The 25511-nt window shown below is 41.3% G+C and overlaps 1 protein-coding gene across 5 annotated transcripts; it reads left to right on the top strand.

The window, feature by feature from the left end:
- The first annotated feature begins 573 nt into the window (after positions 1-573).
- Positions 574-22563, top strand: CD47 (CD47 molecule). 5 transcript variants are annotated; one of them, XM_039557610.1, is made up of 12 exons: positions 975-1097; positions 5713-6063; positions 7363-7401; positions 9575-9664; positions 11301-11402; positions 11789-11881; positions 12402-12497; positions 13492-13584; positions 15237-15268; positions 17579-17603; positions 18263-18290; positions 20205-22563. In XM_039557610.1, exons 1-11 carry the CDS (start codon positions 1052-1054, stop codon positions 18286-18288), a joined length of 993 nt encoding a protein of 330 aa, XP_039413544.1. In that variant the 5' UTR covers positions 975-1051; the 3' UTR covers positions 18289-18290; positions 20205-22563. The 5 variants fall into 5 exon arrangements, with proteins under 5 accessions (XP_039413565.1, XP_039413571.1, XP_039413557.1 ...); XM_039557631.1 differs by lacking the exon at positions 17579-17603 and having other exon boundaries at positions 574-1097; XM_039557637.1 differs by lacking the exon at positions 7363-7401 and having other exon boundaries at positions 574-1097.
- Positions 22564-25511: the final 2948 nt, after the last annotated feature.

A 25511-nucleotide genomic window follows, 5' to 3' on the forward strand; every position in this document is an offset into this window, starting at 1 on the left:
CCGCAGAATTTTGATTCTGCCCTGGCTTTTGTCCTCTGTCGAACTTTGGGACTTGTAACAACATTATAAATATATACATATTTATAAATGTACATAAATGTGTGCTCCCCAAATACATTTAACAATCCTTTTTTTACTGCTTCACCAACATGTATGTTTGAGAACAAAATTTTAAGACAATTCTACATTAGAAGTTCTAAAGAGGGCTACTCCTGGAAAAAAAAAAAAAAGACAAACAAACTTGTTGAAGCATCATTTGCTGAAATAATCAAATGTATGTATTACCGCAGACGCAGGAAAAGGGAGCACTTATCCTCGCTTTTAAATGAAGTGCAACAACTGATCACTTATAAATTCTTCAGTGTTTTTGAACACCTTGTGTTTCACTTGCACTTAGTGCATATGACTGCAGCCAGGAGCAGACGTGCCCCTGGCAGGGCCGGTCTTCCACAGGCTTTTAGCGAGAAGGAGGATGCCCTCAGTTCCCGGCATCAGCTGACTGAGGGGAAGGGACGCGGGAAACGAAAGCGCTCCCTCCGTCCCCTCCCGCCCCCGCCGGGCCGCGGCCCTACCTATCCCAACGGGGTTTTTACCCTTAAAAAAATCAAGAGCTTTCGAAATCAATAAAGCGGTGGAGGAGTCACTGTGTCAACGCTTCCCCTTTTATTGGAGCCGGCAACTTCCTCCCCTGGCAGCCATTTTATTCGGCCCCGAACGCGACCCTCTCCGCTGTGCGTGCGGGGAAACACGAACCACAACGCCGCAGCCCGGGAGCTCGGGCGAGCGTTGGACACACATTGTGCGAATTACTTTAAAAAGATCCAAAACATCACCAAAACCAAGGCCCACCGCAGCGCATCCCGCGGGCTGCTGCGATGGCCGGGGGGGAGCGGGGCTCTCCGTGAAGCCGGGCCCGCCCCGCGCTCCGCCCCCGCGCCAGCAGCCGCGGCCAATCACCGGCGGGAGCGCCCCCTCCTCCTCCGCCGCCCGCCCGCTGCGGCGCCGCTCGAGCTGTTTTTGCGCCCGGCCGCGCCACCGTCGCCGCTCCGCCATGTGGCTGCTGGCCGTCTCCGTGCTGGTCGGCGCCTTGCGCGCAGGTGAGTGCCCGCCGCAGCCCCGCTCCCGCCCTCCTGTCTTCTCTCCCCTTCTCTCGTCGTCCTGACTCTTCCGGCTGCGGCCGCAGCGATCGCCCCGAGGCGCCTCCCGTGCGCCCCCGTCTCCAGCGAGTCCCGGGGCGGGTGCCCCGGCGGTGTCTCGGGCGGGCCCCCCGGGGTGCGAGGCGGGTGCGAGGGAAGGGCTGAGCCTCTCCCCCGAGCCGCGGGAAGGGAAGGGGCGAGTGGTGGTGGTGGCGGGCGGGGGCCGGTCCCGGGGCCAGCGGGGCGGAGCGGCCGCCGCCCGTCCTGCCGCCGCTCGGCGCGGGGACTCGCGGCGCCTCTACCCGGAACTCCCGGCTGTTCTGCTGGCAACAGGCGCGTGTGGGACTGCGGGTGCGTAGTGGTAGATCGCCATCATTTGGGAAATGAGCGGGGACACACACATAATCACACACACTGTCGTGGTTTGATGCTGGCCTAACTCCAGGCACCCACGAGAGCCGCTTGCTCACCCTCCCCTGCCACAGCTGGGCAGAGGAGGGAAAAGGAAAAATGTTAACGAACGCTTCGTGAGTGAGATGAGGACCGGGAAAAACACTTAAAGGGCAAAATAGGCTCAACTTAAGTTGCAAAGTGAGTTTACTACTAACAGAGTCAGAGGAGGATAACGAGAAGTAAAATAGGCCCTTAGAACACCTTCCCTCCCCAGTCCCTCCCTCCTTCCCAGCGACAGCGCAGGGAGACAGGACATGGGGGCTTGGTCAGTTCATCACCGAGATTTCCTTCCGCTGCTCCGGGAGAGGAGTCTTCCCGTGTGAGGCCGTGGGGTCCCTCCCAGAGGAGACTGTTCTCCATGAACTTCCCCGGCGTGGGCCACTCTCATGAGCAGCAGCCACACCGCACCTGCTGCAGCGTGAGTCCCTCCCACGGGCACACAGCCCTCCCAAAACTGCTGCGCTGTGGCTCTCTTTCCACGGGGTGCAGTCCTCCACGGACAGGCTGCTCCAGCCTGGAAGCAGGGGCCCCCTCTCTCCAGCGGGTATTCCACTGGATCACAGCCTCCTCCAGGCATCCACCCGCTCCGGCACGGGCACCTCCCCCACGGGCTGTGGGTGGATCTCTGCATCCCCCGTGGATCCCCATGGGCTGCAGGGGCACAGCTGCTTCACCATGGTCATTACCACGGCCTGCAGAGGAATCTCGGCTCTGGCGCCTGGAGCACCTCCTGCCCCTCCTTCTCCACTGACCTTGGTGTCGCCATGTTGTTTCCCTCACATGTTCTCACCTCCTCCTCTTCTCTGACTAGAATCCAAAATCTTGTAACTTTGTTTCGATTTTCTTCTTAAATGTATCATGACAGAGGTTACCAACCTCTCTAACTGGCCCAGTTTTTGGCCAGCAGCATGTCCATCTTCAGAGCCATCAGCCACTGGCTCTGCTGGACATGGTGGGAAGCTTCCAGCAGCTTCCTCACAGGAGCCGTCTTTGTGGCCCCCCCTGCTGCCTAAAACCAGGCCGTGCCAAACCAATACACACACAAAACAGCCGCTGTCATCCAGCCCCTACCACCACCACTCCCTGCATCCTCCCTGGGGCTGGCGGTGGGGTGCTCCCTGCAGAAGTTGCAGGGGAGAGGAGGGACAGCATACCCAGAGCTTTGGTTATTACCTCCCTGTGCATTAGGGCAGCTCAGCTCCGTGTGCTTTCCTGAAACAGTCAAACTGGTCCCCTGCTGCACAAGGTCTAGGGTTGACAGTATTTCTTGATCTTTAACGTTAGATTTGTGTGCCATTGATGTGCAGTTGACACTGCACAATATTAAGCTCTTATTTCTCTGCCTTGAGAAGAAACTCAGTGGGGGGACAGAGCTAACAAAATTTCACCGAGGTGCAGGTGCTGTAGTGTTCTCTCAGTAAGCAGCACATTGAAACTTGCGTGTTTAAAGTTAGTGTTGAAATTCCAGTCTGGGTTCTGGGGTTAGCAGTAGATTGGCTTAAATACCAAGTGCCCCAGCATGGTTTGCATGAGAAGGCGGGCTCCCATCAGGTGCAGTGACCAAACTTAACCAGTTTTGTCAACCGTGTGCAGCAGTTTTGAATTTGCACTGCATGTGCCGCAACCTTTCTGTGGCAGCTTTGCAACTGCAAGTTCTTCAGAAGCCCCCGTGCTGCTTAGTGTAAGGCTCTAAAATTGTCACCTTCATGTGACACTTCTAAGATGATAATCTACGAGAAAGTTGGAGGCTAATAGCGCACCCAGTAATCCACTGCCTGCAGGATTTGGTAACTATTGGGAGAGAGTTCTCTTGGCTTCCTCTTACCACCAGAAGAATTGTTGGGAAGTTGGCAGTGGAAGTACCATCTGCAGGAAGCAGTCGGGCTCCCTTTAGTGGGAGAGCAGCCGCACAGCCTCTTCTGTGAAAGCAGCCGGGTCGCAGAGGACACGATCCTGCAAATCCATGTCTGTGTGCTCAGCTGGAGCTGCACCTCATTCCTGCAGCACTTGCTGCTGGAGCAGCTCACAGGAGTGCTTCTGCTCCGGCTCCAGGCGGAACGTGCCGGCTCCCATGGACTGACTACCCACCAGCAGAGCCCTGGAATCAGGAACTGACAGCTCTCTGCTGTTCTCTGCTAATAACAGGGAGAAAATTTCTCTCAAGTTTGTTCTAATTCCTTCAGGATGGTTGGGATTTTTATTGACTTTTGTAAATGCTTGGAAGTATTTCCTTTAGTTGAAAATCAGCTTTCTTGGTGAAATGGAGCCAGTGGTGAACAAATTCTTCCTACAAAATGTCAATGTGCTGGCTCTGAAAAAAAAGAAAAATCCCGAGAGTTGTTATCATGATTGAGTGTGAAACAGGTGTGAAATTTATTCCACAAAGAACCATTGAAGGTTTTAATTGTGTGGTTTTTATTAGGGCATAGGTTGAGGTTTGTGCATAGTTTCCCTTTGTTCTGCTTTCGTTGCTTTTATTAGTTTAACAATGCAACACAGTGAGTAAACCAGAGAATACTTCTTCCTTCCTTGTGAAGTGCTGTCATGCATAATATATACAGAATCAGTTTATTTTAAGCTTTTAATATTCAGTAGTAATCCAGGAATCTGTGTGAGAATATTAAAGCAATAGTTAAAACAGGAGTGCTTTTTAAATGTGATCTGAGACGCTTGATTTGGGGATTTTGGGGGGTGGGGGGGGGCAGGGGGAAGAGCTACTGCAAATAGTGACAACTTTTTTTCCCTTTCCTTTTTTTTTTCCTCTATCCCCTTCCCTAATTAGGTTTAGTTGTTAAATACATATCATTCTGGGCTGGTTTTATACATGTGAGTACCAGTAGTTCCCTTGAAGTCCCTGGAGCAATTCCAGTTTCTAAGTTTCAGTGCTTACAGTATTAGGGGATTGTCTTGTTTTACATACCCTTTCCCATATTTGGTTTTATCAGATGGATGTAGTAAAGCATTTTGAATTATTAATGTCCCTGGGACTTTGGGGGAGCTATTATTATTAAGAAAGCTATTAAGCTTTGTTATGGTTTCATACAAACAAGGAAAAATAGAGAAAATAAAATATTCAAACCGTTCATAGCTTACAGCCAAGCTAGTTGAATTAACCTCTTTCTTGTGGTTCTTGGTGTAATTTGTATACTGATGTTACAATTTCTGATACTCTTAGGAATGATGAATGGATCTTCATTTCTGATAAAATCTTGGTATAGGGTTCAGGTCTTTCTTGAAGCAGTGGTCAGGCAGTACTACTGTTTTAGAACTGTGTGCAGTGTGGGAGAGAGATGGGAAAACTCAGCAGTGGTAGCATAATCTTGTGAGGTTGATTTTTCCTTATCTGCATTGAATGCTATTGTTAGAGACATTAGTCACAGTGATTTGTAATACAGGTTGGTCATTTTTACAAGTTCTCCATTTTCAATTCTGTTGTGTATGCAGTCAAATACTAAGTAGTAATCTTATTTAATGCATGGTATTGTGTGTGCACCTTCTCCGTTAGAAAGGAAAAGAGACGGAGTTTGCAAGAAGTGATCTAAACCTATGGGCATTTGGCTCCACCTTCAGAGCTAAGAAGGAACAAGTGACAGAGCTTTCTTGACTAGGCTGCCCTGCCTGCCTTCTCTCAAAAGTGTGAAAGTCAGACTTTTTTCCCCTGTGTCCTTAATGAACTGTAAAGGAAGCTTGTGTGGAGCTGATGCCTGGACCACAGATACCTGTGTGATCAGCAGCAAAAAACTGAACATCAGTGGGACAGCCTGTGGTTAATGTTATGTGTATGCTTTGCAGAAACCAGGCAGTATTCCTGCATGTGAAATAGGAGAGGCGTCCCAAGTAAATAAATGGCAACCCCCTTTTTTTTTTTTAAATTTATGATACGTTATGGTATCTATACATTAAATGGGTGTGAGAATGGCTGAGTTTGTGTAGAGGAGTAAGTAGTATTATAATAATGCCTTTTTTGCATCTTCTGTTGATCCCTTAAAGCATGATTTTCTTTTTGTGGTTTTACGGGAGAGTTTGTTTTGTTTTTCCAATTCACCTGTTGTAATTATTTCTTCTTTGTTCTTGAGTATTAAGAAATAATTCTGAATGTGTCAATTTTCATTTTTCTTCATAGGTTCTGCCCAGTTGTCACTTGTTGGGACAGGTGTTATAGAAAAAAATGACTGTAATGAAACTGTAGTTTTACCTTGTTACGTGACTAATTTGAAGGAGAACAATGAGAATTTGATGCTTGTTACATGGAAAAAGCAAGGAGATATAATTTTTTCTTATCATGGAGGAAAAAAGGAGTTTAATATTAATCCATCGTTTTCATCTGCAAGATTGTTATCCCAGCCGGATTTAATCAAGGGTGTGGCCTCACTGGTGCTCAGCAGTGCACAAGCAACTGTTGGAAATTACAGCTGTGAAGTAATAGAATCGAACAGCGTAGGAGAAATAAAAATGGAACTTAGAAACAGCTCAGGTGAGTTGCCTGCTATTGTTTCAGAACCTGTTGGGAGGGAAAGCAAGCAAAATCTTAAGGGAAAGAGAAAAATAATGAACATGGCAATGTATTCCTTTAAAGTGAAAACACAAAAAATGTAGCACCCAGGCCTTCTAACTTGTAAGCTAATTTGTGTTATTTTGGTTTAAATGAGAGGGGAGTGCTTCCATGGGAAAGATCTGAACACATTTTTTCATTCTGTAATAATGTCTGAGGGTTATTTAGGTCCAGTATAGGAAAAGCTATGCTTTCCCACATCTTTTTAATTATATAGATGCTGATATATTCAGCAGTCTCATGTTACTGCATTATGTATTTCCGATCATCTTCCTGATATCTTCATAATATTGAAATGTGCACATCCATCACAGTGGCTGCAGAAATCTTTTCTTGGAAGAATTGCTTCTTGCAACCTTTAACTCTACTGGAAAACTACAGGTAGAACTAATAGAAATTCTGTTTTAAGAGTTCTAAAACTCAATCTGAAGGTAGGCAGTTTTCTAGTGAGGTTGAAAATGGTACTGCTAGGTGGCAACTTGTTATGGTTTTCTAGCATTAAATGTCATCTTCAAAAGATGGTGTTTAAAGTGATGTTAAAATGAATGCGATTCAGTAAATTAATTTCTCATCTAGAGAGCTATTTTACTTTATCTTGTCCGTCCCAGCCCACGTTCTCCAGTGCCTCAGCTGTTGGATAATGGGTTTTGCTGTACATGTGTGCTCTGTCCAGTGCTGTGCAGATGTGACTGTCACTGGACATAGGTGTGCCCTCTTTATCTGTTCTGCATGGGAGACTTATCTCTGGAGACCTGGTCAGAAGCACTGAATGTGTTGCATATGTGTAGCACATATGAAATATTTGGGAAGCTCAAACAGATGTTGCTTGTGTCCTGCTGCAGACATTTGTGTAATTCTCAGTTGGGTCTAGTTGTTGAGTTAACCATACACTCTGGAAAGCAAATGTGATCCTGAAACTGACAGGGGCACAGCCACTGAAAGTGAAGATGCTACAAAATCATTCACTTCTTAAAACACTGCAAAAACAGGGAAAGAGGTATGCCCAGTTTCTGTTTCCTTCATTCTCTTACAGCTTACTCAGCCTCTTTTGACTGTTTATGCCATTCAGTGTTAAGCTCCAGAAGAGGAAGCAAGGCTTGAGAATGTAGTAGAATCAAGTCCCATTTTCAAGTTTTATTTTCTCTGTGTTTATAATTTTGGAATTTGTGTAAAGACAACAAAGCAGGAAACTGATATAATTTTTCTAATTTCATTTTCTAGTTGTCAGTTGCAGCGGTGAAACACCAGAGGAAAGATGCGGTTAGTGAAATATTCATAGTTTTGAGGTCACATTAGGTTTGAGTGTATATGCTAGAAAATGCAAAACTTAGGTAGCTAAAGGTAACACAGTCGCTTGCTCTCTCTTTCAGTCCTTCTGCACAACTTTTTGCTGTTCGCTCCTCCTTGGTGCTCTAGAGAGGCTCTTGAGACAATAAGCTAATAGAAGAAAGTGTAGCAAGTGAGTTTTGAAAAGGGTTAGTGGATAATGAAAATCCTGTACCAGTCTTCACTCTGTCATTTCTGAGCAATGAATTCATTCTGTCACTACTAGCATGTTCCAATTGATGCTTTTACAAAGATAGTTATACAAGAGCCAGCTATCCTCCATCTCTCTTTGGAGAATTCCTGGTTTCACCTAGGCAGTGGTAGCAGAGGGAGCAAGATTTCTGTGCAAGCGCTCTCTTCTTTGTGCACACACACTTTCCTGATCAGGAGAGTGACTGTCAAATTTCCCCATTTTCTTTTCTTTTTCCTCTCTTCATCATCTCTTTTCTTGCTGCTTTTTCTCTTCTCTTTTTTCCCTGTCCTCCTTCTTGTTTCTTCTTTTCCTTCTCTTCTTCCTGTTTCTTTTCCCTTTTACGTCTTCTCTTCACTCTTCTTTCCCCCCAGTCTGGAAGTCTCTCTTCTTAGCTTGGAACTGACTGCCCTATATTGGCTCTCAAAATACTGCTTTATGCCAGGAGTTTAGTTGATCACTATGAAGCACCAGAGTAAGGGAAGTATAGTGCCAGGAAAATGCATTCAACAGTTCCTCTTCCTTGCATGTTGCATGTGTCTGCAGTATTGCAAGCGCTTCTGTACAGTAAGTTCTTTCAGACTCCAGGACTGGACCACACGTGGTTCTGTGTTGCATGCTGAAGCCCCAGCAGACACCAAGCTTCTTGGCTGCTTTCTTTTTGTCATACTTGATAGAGTCATCTGGAGATGCTACAGAGGAAGGGAAGTGCACTTTTTCTTTAATCATCGAACAGCATAGCTGGGATTTGGCTTATCTAGGGAGAGGTCGCTGTGCATTGAAGTTACTGTCCAGTATTAGTTGCTTTTTTAATATTGCAAATGAAGCAAAAAGTCTTCCTTTAAACCATTCAATAAATTACCTTGTTTTGCTAAGAAGTTCGCAGATACTTCTCCATTTTCTTGCCTTCAGCTTAGCGTTTGCTTTGTATTTCTGTCGTATGCACTGTATCTTCTGTGACCTCTTCTGCGGGGAGGGACGGGAAGGAGGGAAATTTGTAAACTTAAAAGCTGTCCTCAGGGTATTTAATTGGCATTGAAAGTTGGGAGGTATTGCTGCTTAATTACATATTTCTGGAGCAACAGATAGAATTTTTATATATGGAGAAAAAATGCAACAAATATGCATCTTCATTAAGATGAGAAATTTCTTTGGAAGCAAATGTGCAGGCAGAGGAATGGTGGCAAGTATAACGTAAGAAATGGAGACTTTGGATTCCACTGAGTGAGCCTAAATGAAGATATGAGCAGAGATGCAAGAATTAACTGCATTTTCTAGTTCAGTGGAGATATTTTCAGAATTTTATGTTGGAAGGTGGCTTACAGGGTCTTAAAGCATGACTGAACAGCCTGAGGCATCCAAAATGCAGGGGAAAAAGTCTAAATGGATGATGTTGGGAAGACCTAAAATTAACAAGGCAGTGTTTCCCTCTCACTCTAGGCTAGCTCTCCTGTATTCCTTACCACACATTGGGATTTCTTCTGGAGTTACTGCCGTTGAAAGTAGAATAGAATAGCTGAGGAAGCATCAAATTGGACTTCTCATATCTTCTCTGCTTAGCCTAAATACACTGTTTTTCTGATTTACAGAGATTTTTGTAGTTCCACAAGTTCAGTAGCTTGTAGTGCCAAAAATTAGCACCAACATATTCTCTGCTCCAGTGGAAGTTAAGACTTCCAGTTTGGAAAACACTGGTATAACTTAGGGAAGTACTGAAAAAGTAGGTTGTCGCACAGATCAGGGAGAGAGAAATGCATAGGTAGAGGACATAGGTTTCTTAGCCTATTATAATTCTTAAAGCTAAATTACATACAGTATTGGGCAATCTAGGGTGTAGCCTAAGAAGAATGATAAATATAAAGCCAATAGCCTCAATTTTTGTTCTCTTCCTACTATTTTGCTTTGTTTATTCTCTAGGATCATGGTTCCTTCTAGTGGAAAGGGCTGTCATCATATCATTGATGAGCTTACTTGTTGTTTTGTGTGCAGCTCAGTTAAGTGTTATTGGTAAGTATTGACTCTTTAATTCTTTGCAGTTACTGATTTGTCCTGAAATCACTTCTATGCATAAAAGCATCCATGTAAAATGAAAGATGGTGCTCACATCTAAGAGATGTGTGGGAATTGATCCAGATAATACACAGAGATGTGGTGTGTGTGAAGCTTTTCTTCACTGTTGATTCACCATGACATTATTGAATAATTCAAAAATGTTTCATTATATGGCCATAAAAATCGATATGAGAGAAGGATGATGTGCTCTCTTCTTAGTGTAAAACTTTTCATTAGTCTTTTAGCACTGGCTGAGTTATTATTTAACACTGACGTTAGTGATTTTGTTAAATGTTTTTGGAGGCAATACATGCATTCACCAGTGTCAGACATCCTCAGATGTTCTTTATACACTGGTGTCCAACATCTGTGCAATGTAGAGTGTGTTTTATGTCCTGGCCTTTCAGATGATGCAATTTGTTACATCAGTCTTTGAGGTTTTTCAGGCTTTTTCAATTTGTAGACTTCTAAAAAATAAATTAAAAAAAATATTTCAGCTAAGAGTCAAGTCTGTAAGAAGTGGAAAGAAATTGCACTCAGTGATTTGTAATAGTCACATACATATTCAGCCATCTATATATAACTTCTTTTATTACTTTTTAATGAATCTCTGGAAGTGTTAGGTGACTCTTCAAAGGTCCATCCATGGTCAAAGGTTGAAAAATGATATGTATTTTAAAAATTACTTTATTTCTGTATTGTTGTATTCCTGATTTTCATATTTTATACTGGTGTAAGAACCTCTTACCTGTTCAGGAATTGTCATTGTCCTGCATTCATAGCAGAACTTCAACATTTTTGGGAAAGTAATCATTTCATGGAGAAGCACTGTCATTTCGTAAGAGTAATTTCAGCTTGGATGTTTTTGCACTTGAGCAATTAATTGAAAGGTCTTGGCCTCTCTGGGGAAGAGTTGTGCTACCTCTAACTTAATAAATATGGGTGTATTTACTGTTTGCTGGGATTTTTTAGTTTGTGTTGGTGCATTTTTTTCCCCTTAATTTGTACTCTTTCAGATAACCTGTGAATCCACCAATAGTACTTAATGCCTTTAAATAGGTTGTTAAATTGGGCATGATTTTTCTGTGTAATACTTGGGAATGTATGTTTTCTTAGTTTTGTGGGTTGGGGGGGTATTGTGTTGGTTTGTTTGAGGTGAGGGTTTTTTTGGGTTTTGTTTATAGGAGTGGCTTTTTAGGTGTCACAAGGAAGAGAATGAGACCTGGAACTTCTAAATCCCTGACACTCACCTGAGTAACAAAATCACTGTAACATTTAAAAGACATTTAAAAGCAGTGCATCTACCCGAATTAATCTGTACCATGTCCCAAAGTTATTCTGATAACATATCACCTGAATTGTATGGAAGGAGAAAGTAAGAATTTGATTAGAACACCAATGCCAGGTGTCATTTTTCTGACTAAGCCATATTAACCATATCAAATAATGAAAACAAATTAAGTCTAAGGAATGTACATAGTTTTAATTTTTAGGAGTTTGAGTTTCTTATTTAGGAAGAGTTCTAATCATAAATCTGTGTTTTAGTGAGAGAGTCTGTATGTCTGATTGTTTTCCTCTCTGTCTCTTTAAGGATTAAAGTATGAAATTGAATCTCAGAGGAAAGTGTGCAGTATTGTAGCACTTGTCATCTTTGCAGTTGTAGCTGGTGTAGGCGCTGCTCTTTTTGTCCAAGGTAAGTGATTAAAATTGCTCCCTTAATTTAAGGGAATAAGAGCAGAAAAGAATCTCTTCTCTGCTGTAGTATGGAAGTTAGTAGCACCTATTAATTGCCACCTACTAATTTTTAAGTAAAAAAATACGCAGACTACAGCAGAAACAGCACTGGGATTATCAGGCCCTCGAGTGATCACAGGAAGATACAGACTGCAAATTTATGTATATTTTCTATCCTTCTGCTGTGGGTGAATATTAGGGACTAGAGAATGACTTCTGGTGCTTCAGTGGGATTTCTTTCTGAACCCAGGAAACTTGGGGATGTTAATGATTTATGTTTGTTGCTTTGTGCTTTAATCCAGTTAACAATTCTGGTTTTACTGACTCCCACTTAAATGTTTGCAGATGGCTACACTGTACAGAGTCAAGCTGGTCTTGGCCTAACTGTAATCCCTGCGGTGATTTTGGTACCACTTCAGTACGTCATGTTTGTAATTGGTGAGTATTTATTTACTTACTAACATATGGATAGAAAAAAACTGAGCTCCTCCCATAATCTACAACACATTCTCATTTATATAAACAGGTGCTGCAATAGCATCTGGGATTCATCACATTTACAGTATCTTGAAACAAAATGTTTAGCCTGTGTTTGTTGGGCTGAGTTGCTTCACTGAAGGAGTTACCTGCTACAGTGACATTTAGGGTAGCACATCTCCCACCTGAGTGATTTCTGCTCTCCCTTCCTGGGTTTAGGGAATGGGTTGAATAACTAGCTCTGAGAATGTGTGTTCCATGTTTTCCTACTTGTGGTTTGTTTATAATGTTATTTATATTTACATAATTTTATGTGTGTGTCTACATAAAAGAGCCTTGACTTGCAGTGACTTGCATGTTTTGTTATCATGCTGACTGGCTGAGCTTAGAATTCAGGAGAATCTTATTTCTAGCTTTATGCAATTATCTGCCTTTTATGTCTCTGTAGTTAAATTTTATAATTTTGTTTCTTTTTTCCTAGTTTTTGACAGTCTACCGCAGGCAACGTTGGCTCTGATAGGTTTGAAACTTCTTGGTTATATAATTGCTGTGGTTGGTTTTGCACTGTGTGTCCCAGGTAAGCAGTTCGTCTTCTATGAAAGTGTGCTTTTTACTCGTCTACACCTGATGTTTGTTTATTTCTAATACTAAAATTTTGTGAAAATGGCTTCACTACATGGAATGTTAGCTAGTAACTCCTATAAATGTAGTTTAGGACTACTGTGCTAATGCTTTTTTATCTGGTGAAAGAAGAATAGCCCAAAGGCAGTATTACATACATCAGTTTCATGACTGCATTCTGTGAGCAGCTGCTTTAAAAAAAAAAAGTCAATTGTTTTAATTTTGCATGCTAGTGTTGATTTTGGGTGACTATTATTGTTGTTCTTTCTGAGGCCTAGGGTATTTAGAAATTAAATAATAATAATTTTCTCATGTTCAGTGATTAAATCAGTAATTCCTTGCTAATCTCTGCTTGTATGCAACTGAGCTCATGAATATTTCAATGAATACCATTAAAGCACATTGAGAAGGTAAATGTAGAAATAGTGAACTTGGAAGTGTTCTTGGGCTGTAAGTGTGGTTGTGGCTGACGCTCTGTTTCATCACTGAAAAACTGTCACTGTGGTAAAGGAACACCAGCTAAACACCACACACAGTGATGTCCCTTATCCTTGCCCCTGGCCTCCCTTTGTCCCCTCCCTGCCTTCCCCTGTGCCACCAGAGAACCCCACAACAGAGAAAATCCAGAGCTGGGATTGAAGATGTAAGTTTAAACTTACAGTACAGTTGATGAAAGAATGTTCTCAATTGCAGTGAATTACAATAGAGTACCTAAAGTAGTAGAATAGTTCAGCTAAGCTGGATAAATCACTAAATGCCTCTGTGTCACTAAGGAATGTACACAAGAAAAGAAAGATGCAGCAGTAGTTTGGGGATAGCTTTGAAAGTGAAATGAATCATGCCTGTCTTTATCAGGTTTATTTATTTTACTAATCAGTTATATCTGAAAATAAGAGTTTGTGCTTTTTTTCTGTCAGTTGATACAGTTTTTTTTATTGTGTTTTTCCCAGCCTGTCCTCAGTTACATGGGTCTGTTCTGATTGCTGGCTTAGCTATTATGGCTATTGCAAGTTTGCTTAGTCTGGCTTACGTGTTTATTATGGGTAAGTAGCACCTAATATTCTGCATTATTTTCCTTACAAGTAGACATAATTTATTTGAGCACGAGGTGCAATTTTGCAGTTGCATAGTTTTAAAAATTGCTGAAAAGTTGTCTGTATATGTTGGCTTTGTTTCATAGAGCATGTGGGGAATCTTGAGTTAAGAAACCTACAGTTTATCATCATAAACTGTTTCAAGATCAACATAGCCAGGTTTCTTAAGGAAGAGCATTTCAGTTGTAGGAGGGATGTTGCTGTTCAAGTTCTGCAAGCTTAGAATGAAGAGAGCAAAAGGGTGTCAAGGATACTGTAGAGTGGGTTGTGGGATGCTGGTGACAAAAGCTTATCAAAACATGGATTTAAAGAAGTGAAATCTGCCTACTGATTTGCACTGGTTAGAGGTAGGTTAAAGAAGTGCAGTTTGAATGCACACGTTTCATTTTAGTGAATCCTGGTTCTCCTCATATTTAACTTTAAAACCCAGGAGAAAAGAATAGCAAGGCTTTGTTTCAGAAACTGGTCTGTTCATCAGATCTCAAAAAGATGAGAGACATAAAGATGTGCTAAATAAGCAAAACTCAGAAATTCTGTGTGATTGGAGTGCTGGCATACCACAGCTCTACAGCTTGGGTCAGAGTGACATTTGTTTCAAGCTGTGCATGAAGGCTCTTCAAACACCTTGTTGTTTCCACCTTCTGTGGACACAGAGGATATGTTTCTTCCAGGCTCCAGCTGTTGAAGTGTTTACAGTGAGTGCAGTCACAAGTCTGCACTGAACCATGCAGTCTCCCAGATTTGGTGGGTACACACCATGTGTGGGCATGGCCAGAAATACGAGACCCTGAGACAGTGAGAATTTCCAGTAGAGAAGAAATTAAGGCAGAAGCCTAATATTTGATATCCAAGATAAATGAAGATGAGCCAAAACTATGGCAGACATGAATCAAGCCTTCTAATAACAACAATAAATTCATTTTTTTTGACTGTGGTTTACTTGTATATACTTGTATTGACTTTAGTGCTATGTGGTATTGGTCTGCATAAATGTTGCATTTCTGGTTTGATTGTGCTGGCTGAAGAAGTCTAATGTAGATTCTAACATGCCAAAATAAGCACAATGAAGTAGCCTAATTCACCTTTAGGCACACCTGAGTGCCTGAGTGAGGCAATTCACACACTGGACGTGATAACATTATTTGATTCCTAAACAGAAGAGTGCTTAGAGGCTCCTAAGAATTTCCAGATCATAAAATTAAGTACCTTTGGATAGGGGAAGCTTCAGTTATGTGTGTTACTACTCTGTTGCAAGTTTTATCAGTAGACAATACCAAGTGACATGATGAGAGGAAATGGCCTCAAGTTGTCCCAGGGGAGGTTTAGATTGGATATTAGGAAAAATTTCTTCTCTGAAAGGGTGGTCAAGCATTGAAACAGGCTGCCCAGGACATGGTAAAGTCACCATCATTGGAAGTGATGTTTAGGTGTGGCACTTGGGGACATGGTTTAGTGGTGAAGGTAGCAGTGCTGGGTTAGTGGTTGGGCTTGATGTTCTTGGAGGTCTTCTCCAAACTTAACAATTCTACGGTTCTGTGTTTTTATTTGGTTGATTGTGACATTCATTCATCTGCCTGGTCACTTTTTTGTAATTATTTTAGGTTCCAGAATGAAAGATCATCCTCATCCGGGGGTAAGCTTAAAATTAATAAATTTGGGGTGACTAGATGGCTCAGGGGAATGTAGTGAGATACTGAACCTTTCTTCACTAGTTCGAATTCAGACCAGGTTGGTAGCAAGCAACAGTTCTGGCTGTGTAACAGATGTCCAATGTTGAGTGAGTTGGTGGTCTCCATTGTCCCTATTGAGTGTGTCTGTAGTACTGTAATTGCCACCCTGGCCTAGGGCTGCTCCGACTGTTGTGCCCAAATGGAGTTTCCATTGCTGTCACTGAAAGGTGGTGGATGTCAAGGGAAGTTTGGCCTTCTTTCACAATGCGCTCTTCCACCTGAATATTTAAAAGACATTTTGCTCACCTTATTAAAAAGCTTTTTCATTAATGTGAGTGCAAAACATCCAGGTGGCCTGTAAGAAAGACTTGAAAGGTTTTTTTCCTATGGTCTTCTACACCAGAACCCTTTGGTATTCTCTTCAGTTCCTGGCTATACAGAGGGCATAGCCTTGACCTTTTTTCTGATTTGCTTGTAATGCACCCTAATTTGATAAGACCTTCTGAACAGAGAGAGTCTGTCTTTAGGTAACACAGAACAAATTGAAAAATACCTGGATTTTTTTTAAAGAAGGTTTTTCAGTCAGTTTTAAATTGTAGAATAATAATTTCCAAACCAGTAATTTTCACAGACTTACACAGTGTTTTTGAATGATCCATGAATGTGAACTGCCTGATTTCTGGTGTTTTCCAGAAGCAAGGGAAAAGGCACAGCTGTAAAATACCAGTAAAATTTCCTTGTAGCAGGGGGATCTGGCAACTATTAACTCATCCCAGCTCTTAGATGCCAGCCATCATTTGAGACACATTTTCAGGTCTCCAGTCTAGAGCCTGAGACCCAGCTGTTGAAAGAAGATGGTTGCTAACAGTGAGAGCTGACTGCAGTTAGGACAAGAGATTTTTAATTTTTATTTCCTTTGCTTTTGCCTCATCCATTTTCATTTTAAGGAAGAGTATTTCAGAGGATTGGCCTTTCTTTATGGAAGGATTAGAAGTGCCCAGAGTTAAAAAAAAATAGAAGATAAAGAGGTTAAGAGAGAGTTATGTTATAAAAATGAGCTGAGAAATGAATTGAAGATATGCTTCATGCAAAATGAAATCTTGCCTTTATCTAACATCCTTGTACTTACAAGTAAATGGGGCAAGAGGAAGTTCTTTTTTTTCTTAGTTTTAGTTGTAAATAAACTTTGAACTAGAAACCAGCATGCAAAATAGCATCCTTTGATGGGAACTCTGTTCTCTTTATGAGTTCCTCCCCTCACAAGGTGGTCTTCCATGGCAGCAAGGATTTGAGAAATAAAGAAATAGCCACAGCAGCACAGTAATGAACATCATGTTACTCTCCCAACTGGGGGCAGGAATGAAATCAAAAGAAGTTTTTAAAACTTAGAGGTCACTGGAAACCACAGCAAGTACAAATAAGTTTTTTGCAGCTGCAGATAGCCAAGGGCAAGATACGGAGGAATGCAAGTGATGTGAATTGTGTCCATGAAGTTATGGCTGATACGGAAAGACCTGGTGGAAATTGGAGTGTGTTAATATGCTGCCTGTTTCCATCAAGGGCTGTTCAGCCTGTATTGCTGTGCTTTGAGGCAATAAATAGATGTGAAGTAATTTTAAGCATACACTTCGATTCTGTGTCATCTAAAGACTATGGAAAACTTAATATTGGTGAAGGGCATCATTTTGACACCGGGGCACACTTAAAAAATTACTCTTGAGATTTTCTTGAGTCGAAGAGGGAAACAGTGTCTATTTTGAAATCTGCCATCTTAACCAAGGAGTGATTTTTTTGTTTTTTTTTTTTTAGCATTTCTGTAGATTGCGTGTGTTGTTTCTGATGATTGTCTACCAGACTAAATGCACAACTGTCGTGTATTTCTTTTTGAGGAAATTCCACTTGGTTTGCTTGGCTACTAATTTTCTTTTCTTTTTTAGTCCTGCTGCTTTGTTACTAACCATTGATCAAATGGCAGAAATAATCAGTTAGTTTTTAGAGCTAAAAACTAGTATCTGCATGGCTTCCGCTGCCACCTAGGGGTATTTCATCTGGGTAAACATCACAGTAAGGGAAAACAGCCTGGAGAATGCAGCTATTGACTGATACAATTTTTTCTCAGACCTTTAGTCATTAATTTGATTAACATAAAGCTTTCTTCATTTTTGTAGAATCACTACTTACTGTATATGTCAATTAGAGTAATTTAACTGTGGCCAGCCAGAAGTAAACATGAAGGCTTTTTATACATATATATATTTTTAAATGTTTTGCAGAAAGCTGTAGAAGAACCACTAAATGGTAGGTGATATTCAAGGTTTATCTTCTAATTAAGGGATTAATTGTGGATAAAGATGGAGCCAGTAGTTCTAATTCCTAGTACCCCAGCACTGAGATGGCAGATCAGTGTGGCAACTTATGTGGCTCTGTGAGTCAGTAAGAGTTTAGTTTCTCGATGAAATTTTGCCTGCAGCTCCAGACTGCCTGTTCTATTCCACTGTGCTTGCAAGCCAGTGGCATTGTTTGACTGTTTTAGGACAAATCCAGTATCTCACAATATTATATGTCCACCCTCTTTGCTTTGCAAAATGTCCAGCTTTTAAGGGAAAAAGAAGCACTAGTCTTGAAAATTGATGTTAATTCTTCATAAGGATTTATTTAGTTGAAATACTTAACAATCACAGCAAAATCTTTCCTTCCCACTCTATTCTTTCGCACTTCTTTGGGTTGGGGAAACTCTCTCATGGTGTTGGGAAACTGACAGCACTTAAGGTGAGGGAAATTTACAGTGAAAAAGGGATGGCTTTGATACTTAATTTTTTTTGCTATTATGTTCACTAATTGGCATGCTGACTAGTAGCAAGTTCTAACCTGAAGTTTAGAATTAACCTGAATATTAATTATGAAGCATTCCTTTCTGTTTCACTCATTACTAATCCATTTTTTTTTTACTTTTAAAGATGCAAAAGGAGTGATGTTAGAATGATGGTAAGTCTAACAGATACTTACTTTAATGGCTAAATATTTGAGGGCTTTGATGTTTACAGTTACCCAGTGCTAATCTGATGAAATCTGGAGGACAAGTTTCAGGGCACGTGTTGTTCTTATTCAAATTATATTTATTGAAAGGAAAGAATATGTGTATTGTATATCAAACAGAGGGGAAGAATGTGTATTCCCTAAACAGTGAAGAGGATGAGTCAGTGAGAGAACTGTGCAATAGTGTGTTTCTGGTCAAATAGCTTTGTTTCCTTTATGCTCATGTAGTATTAAAGATGCCTGGAATGTTTCCTTGGTGGTGGGTTGTTCTGTTTGGGGTTTTTTTGGGTTTTATTGTTGATATAACTAAGCTTTCTCTATGCATTTAATTGGTGATCTTTCATGAAAATTCACAGGAAAGTGATTTAACTCTCTCCCCCTCCCCCCTTCTTTAGGCATTACTTGAATTCTCTGGGTTTTGTTTGATTTTATTCCAATCAGATTGCTCTCATTGAACAGCTTAATTTTAGGCTAGATGATAAGGTTTGAAAACAAAACAGTAGTATTGATTCTTTTCTATTCAGAAATTATACTTTTCATGGGAATAGGATAAAAAAAGCACTTGTTGATGCTATTGGTACTTAGGTTTGTTCCTGAATTCTGAGCAAGCTTGTCATGAGGTATCACTAGACCCTTAGCCTAGGAGTCTTGCATTCAATTACAACATTTTGCTACTTGGGATAAAGAGTAAGGCCACTCCAAATCTGTTAGCTCACTTGAAATATTTTTATATCATGCCGTTTCTAGGAGGCATGAATTGACAATGTGCAAATAAATGAGGTACTAGTTAGCTCTAATTGGAAAAAGGTGTATGAGTTAGTTTTAAAAACAGTCTTCCTTACAAATACCAAGTGCTGTTTGGTTTGTGTTACTTAGGACTACTACATGGTTCATCCAAATATCCCATTTAATTATTTTCTAAAGCAATAGGAATACAAGCAGTTCTACAGTACAAAGGACAAGTGCACTGGTGTCTCATAAACACAGTGATAAACATATATACCAGTTAGAATAATCTGAGCTGGATGGAGTGGAAGGCAGGGCCTGCTCCAGAGCTGGCCACTGCTTGTTCTTCACAGAATTGTTTGAGATCAGGGAACAGATAGATACTTGCCAGTCCATTGCATTCGGAGCAGACCAGAAGGGAGATCAGGATGGGCTCACTGCAGTTACCTCATACTGCTGAAGAACAAGGCAGAGTTTTGCTTGGAGATCCAATTTTAAATAAGTTGCCTGTTTTTTCTTGGGTCTCATACAGGCTTATGAAAACCTGCCTTCTAGTGCTGAGATAGAGCTTCCAAAAGCACAGAAATTGCCAATTACCCATTTCATTTTAGGGTAGAGCTAGAAGCTTGTCTGCTTTTTCTGCACTGAAAGATGGCTCCTAACCAGTGACAGAAGGTTTTACAGATGGAAGGCAAGTGCTCTCACTCACATGCTGGAGGCAGTAACCTTTTGAGCTCTACCTGCTTTCTACCTTAACCTTCCCTGGAAAATTGACACACAAACTGAAGCAGGGATGAATCAGATGCTGAAGCTGACTAGCTTACAAAATGGCATACGTGAAAGAAAACTAGCATTAGAGTATCTGGACAGGGTTGGACAGACAGCTGAGCCTGTGAGCCATTTCAGCTTATTCAAATTCACGAGTGAAAGCTCCAACACAGTGTCCACCTTTCTTTTGTGGAGGGGCTGAAACATCACTTGCTGTTAGCAACACCTTTTTCTACTACTTGAATGCTAAATGTGCTTTCAATTTTGAAATGAAAAAAGAAGATTTCTTAAGTTGTAACTTGCATAGGCAGCACAGAACATTGCTGTTCTTCCCAAAATATTTCTTTGTCTTTCTTTTTAAATTCCCAGAACTGCAGAGCTATGTGATGCGTATATAAAAAGTACACCGTTGTTGATACACCGTGGCCTTGAAGATGCACTACTCAACAAGAAGAAATTCAGGAATCTAGTTGTTTTGCATGTGTGGCAAAAGTGCTTTTGATATAAATGATGTAATTTTATAGTCACAGCAGCTGTAGCAAGGAACATGTGTGTTTGCCCACATGTGATCTTTATTTTCTTTTGTTATGGTGTATATGGGATGGTCGAGGGTGAGAATATAAAAAGCACTATTTGCCCAGTATAGAGTCTCCCTGCAGTAATCCTTAGTGGTATTATTTTCAAAAACTATCATTAATCACTGCTTTGATAATGGGCCTGCTGAGCCCAGAGATTGCAATACCATTTAGACTATTGTTTTCTTTATTTGTGTGCATGGACAAAGTATGGTCTATGTGTGTGATACAAACAGGAAGTAGAGATTGTACAAATACATCTTTTATGACATTCAGCAAACTTTTATAAAAAAAGAATAAAAAGTTACACACAAAGTTGCGTAAGTACAAAGTTTACTCCCAGCTCTCTTGAAATTATTAACAGAGTTCTAATTCCATGAGACATTAGTATTCCTCTCTGTGGACAGTAGTCATGTGTGCTCTGGTGGCTGATATTTTTGTCTAGTGAGAGGGCTCTCCGTGCCTCCTCTGTATCCTTTGATGAGAAACTGCTCAGCTGTTGGAGCCTAATTCAGCACTGGAATTACAGAGCACAGGAGCTGGTAATCCTAATGCTGAATGTGGTTCTTGTGTGTGTTCATGTTGTGCAGTGTGTGGAACTGGAAGCAATTTCAGGCTTTCTTAACTCAGTGAATTTGTGAAAGTCGTGGATGCTTCATAAAAACAGGAGTTGTCCTATTTAGTGTATTTTTGACAGAGTTTAAAATGTTCTTTTCTTGAATGGAAAAGAGCTATACAATTTTTGACCCAAGTTTGTGTTGCTGCCATTTTATCACAAATATGTAAAACAAAAAGGAGGAGCTGATGAGGAGTGAGGAAGCTCAGTTTCTGTACATATTTAAGTGATACTGTTAAAAACCAGTTTACTAGGACTTGTACATTCCATGAGATTCTGCCATGTTTTACAGCTGTTTTGAGAGTTGTTCCAATATAGTTGGCTGTTTCTGGACTTCGTGTATGCTTTGTAGAAACCTTGACACTGTCTCCTGTTTGTACTAAGGTACTGTATTTCAAAGGCACACATGGTTTTCTCCTTCTAACAATTTAAAACTTGGTTTGGAAAGCTGTTGCCAAACAGTCATGTAATAAAATCCATGTTTTTAAAGATCCTGAGTAATTTGGCACTTCTCAGAGTTGAATGTTACAAGCTAAGGTTCATATCCATGTTGTGGGTGCATAGTGTAGGGATTTGGGTCTCTGCATGTTGAGCTCTGAGTCACATCAAGAATTCAACAAAACAAAACTGAGTGTCTCATTTTACAGTAGGTGCTGTTGTAATCGTCCCTCCTGCCAAGGCTGTAGGATTGAGCCATTTAAAGCAAGCCATGGGCCAGCCCTCACTGGGATCAGTGGTACTGGACATAGGGAAGAAGGTCATCCATGCCATAAAACCTGGGAGAAGCATGTATGGCTCACACTGTCCTACTTTGTCAGTGGGAGTGTTCATGTAAGATTTGAGCTCTTACATATGAATCTTTTGATACAGGTTTTTCCATAATCTCAGTGATATCTAGATAAAGATGGGAAGTGGTTCTCCACTACAGTTCAGTATAAAAATTTTTCTAGTTAAGTACTGTGCAGTGCTCCGTGTTTCTAACTAGTGATTCCCTTTGGTAAGATGAAAGTCTTAGGAGAGGAATAAAAAACCAAATCAACTGTTGAGTTCTTTTGAGGTATTCTGCCTTATAAAAAACATATGTAATAGCTTTATGTTAATTTCTGTAATGCAAACTGCAGAACCCCCCTGTGTCACCGTGGGATCAGGCCAAGCTGTTCCTAGGAATTGTCAAAACACGAGGAGCTCAGCGGCTGTCTATGGGCTGCAGAATCACGGCCCCAGAAATGGGAGAAACACACCATCCTGTTAAGAGCTGGATTTCTTGTAGGTGTGAATTTAAAAGAGAGTTTAAAAAGTCATTAGTACACCCAGCCAGCTCTTTCCCACCAGTAATTTAAAACCAAAGTTGTTCATAACTGTATGCTTTCATTTGTGTGTGTACATATGTGTGTATATATAAATATATAGACATTTTAAATATCTATAGATCTATAGTCTTTACCCAAGAAATTGTTTTTATTTATGAAATGATTTTGTAAATATTGTGCTAATATACTTAAAAAATAAAGTCATTTTAAGTTGTTTTTGCAGGAGATTTTCTTGTTGCTAACACACTGAGCTTCTGTAGTTGCTTCCATAAATTCATAGTCATAGCTGCTCTTCTCCCTGTCTTTATGTAGTGCTTACTGCATCTACAGAAATGTTCTCAGTGTTATATAGGCTGCTGCAGATGGTTTTGGGTGGGTTTCTCCTTAAAAAGGTCATCCAGATGGTGAAGTGAGTGTGTAGGTTGCCTTGTAATAACTTGAATTACGCTCTCCAACATCAGCCATCAAATGTTGTCACCCCAGTGTGCCGTGGGAGGAAATGAGAGCTGAGGAGTAATGAGCTGCTGCTGCCACTGCATCTTTAGAAACAGCAGAGCAGCACCTGTGTCCAGTCCATCTGTGCAGCCCTGGAATGGTGTTTCTGTGAGAAGAGGATCCCTTGTGTTACTGCTAAAGCACTGCTGCAGAAGTTCTGAATTGCCTGAAGTTGTCTTTGATGTTCATTTCACTGTGGAGAGAGGAGCTGCAGGTCCTGCCTGGTAGTCTTTCCACTCACATGGCCTCTTCAGTGGAGCTGAGCTGATGGGAACAGTGGAAATTATTGGTGATTTTAACTGTGGCTCTTGAACTTCAACATCTCTGCAGGTATGTTTTGTGGCTTTCCTAGACACACACTTTCCTCTCAAAAGGAGCCATGAAGCACCATTTGAGCTATTTAAACAGAATTTTAACAGTTTTGGAATTTTCTGTGCAGGGACCCAACTGCAGGGTGAACTGCAAGCTCAGGAAAACTGGTCCTAAAGCTCAGGAAGACTGCATGCTTGAACTTTGGGGTGAGAGAAATGGTGCTAATCTAAATGTATGTGGCTGGAGAGTATCTCAGCACAGTACCATCAGAGATGCCCAGTACCTGTGATCCAGACTGCTCCAGTCAGTTCAACCAGGAAAACCAACCCAAACCTGAACTTCCAGTCCAGAAGCCTTCTGAGAGTGCTTGATCAGAGCTCCATAATTGAGCAGTTGCTACCAAGTGACTTGCCTAAGAGTAGAAGTCGGCAGCCTCTGGTTTGTTCCACTTCACAGAAGAATTTATATTTCTTTTCTATGGAAAATAATTATTTTGTGCTCTAGTGCTCTCTGCCTTTGTCGTAGATACAGCCAGTACTGGCTTGGACTTCAGTGCCTCTTGCTTCCTGTATCCTTGAGGACTTGCAAAGCTTTCATGATGAAAAGGGGTAAACCAGACTTTCTCGTTTCCCTGTTGTTTCCCTCCTGTGCCTGCTGCAGAAGCCCAGCATGGGTAGGGCGTGGCCTAGTAGTGTACCCCAAACCCTTCATGCTACAGCTGGGCTGTGGGGAAAGGGCAAGGAGCACTCATGAAGTACAAGAAAAGGGCAGAACCAGATTATTTTTCAATGAAATGATGAATTGGCAAGAAACTTTAATACACAAATGTAAATAGTATGGAGACACGGATCATCTGCTTTGGGGGAGGAAAGCTGCAGTGTTGAAACAAGTTTCGGTTTCCTTCTGTTCTCTCGCTTGTTCCTCCCTGCAGAGGGGAGGCTTTTGAAATTACTGGGCTGGAGAGTGGGTGCAGTGAAGGGAAGAGAGAGTCTGCCATGAGAATGCAAGTTTGGTGGGAGAATTAAAGAGCATAGGAACTGCAAGTTTGCCGGAAGAGTGTGAACAGTTCCTCCTAACGTTGCTAAACTTGGTACTTTTGGACCCGTCAGAGTTACGGGACTATTTCTGTTTCTTCACTGAAAGGGTTGTTAAGCATTGGAACAGACTTCCCAGGGAAGTGGTGGAGTCACTGGATGTGGCACTCAGTGATACAGTTTTGTTTACAGGGGGCTGTTCGGTCAAAAGTTGGCTTTGATCTTGGAGGTCTTTTCCAACCTTAATAATTCCATGATTCTGTACAGTGCTGCTGTCTGCATGTGACCAAGCATCTGCGCACATGGAGGTCCTTGGGGATGTGCAGTTGTCACACGAAGTCAGACTTTACCTCCACACCTCAGTGATGTCCCCTGGGCACAGCAACTGCCTGGTGCAGAGTAAGGTCTGGCACACCTTCAACTTGAATTAAAGTACTGAACTTTACTGTCATTCACAATTTATGTACCTGCCGATAATGAAAGATTTTGAAACTGATTGCTCTAGTAATTAGTCTGCCCCCTTTCCTACCCCATCCCTCACCCCCTCTGCCTTTCTTTTAAGGCTGCACAATGGGTGGCTGCAGGTTAAACTCGGAATGGTTACCAGACCTGTGGAAAAATAAAGGAGACAATATTTTTCAGAACTTGGCTTGAGGATACTTGTATTTGGTTGCATTCATTTAACTTTCTTTTTTGTCTTCCAGAAGTGCTGCAGGAATTGCTTTTAGAGAAGAACGTTTGGTTGTATTTTGGGAAGTTGTGGTTTTTGGGGTTGTTTTTGGTGTGTAAGAAAGCAGTATTCTTTAATAAACTAGATACATGGGAAAGAGGGCAAAAAAAACGTGACACATCAGTGGAGATTCGCTGTGCTGTTAACCAGAAGGCTCATCCAAGGACAAATGGAAGTTCAGACAACAGAAAGGAGAAAATGGATCTATTTAGATAAATAAATCAAAATACATTTAACATCTATTCATTGCAATTAATTTAAGTTTAAGCATAGCCAATTAAGATAGTTTCACTGAAGAAAAAGGTGTTCAGGGTTCTCTGACATTTTGTACTAGTTCAGCTCAGTGAAAAAGAAAATTCAGCTATTGAAGTGGAAGTAAAGGCGCTGTGTTGTATGCAGACCTCTGCAGCTATGGGGAGTTAGCCTAGGTAGGTAGGCCTTGGAAGCTTTGATTTGTCCCACATCAAGAAACACTGAGAATTTAAGGATCATAAGAAAATTATATAAAGTGTAATTAAAGGAGCTCAGCATGGAAATAGATTCCTGCACTGTAATTACAAAACAGGTTTTCAAAAACAATCCATCTGGAGCTGGAGGTACAGTT

The sequence above is a fragment of the Corvus cornix genome, chromosome 1 (genome assembly GCF_000738735.6).
Source record: "Corvus cornix cornix isolate S_Up_H32 chromosome 1, ASM73873v5, whole genome shotgun sequence".
In the NCBI taxonomy this organism is placed as follows: Eukaryota; Metazoa; Chordata; class Aves; order Passeriformes; family Corvidae; genus Corvus; species Corvus cornix.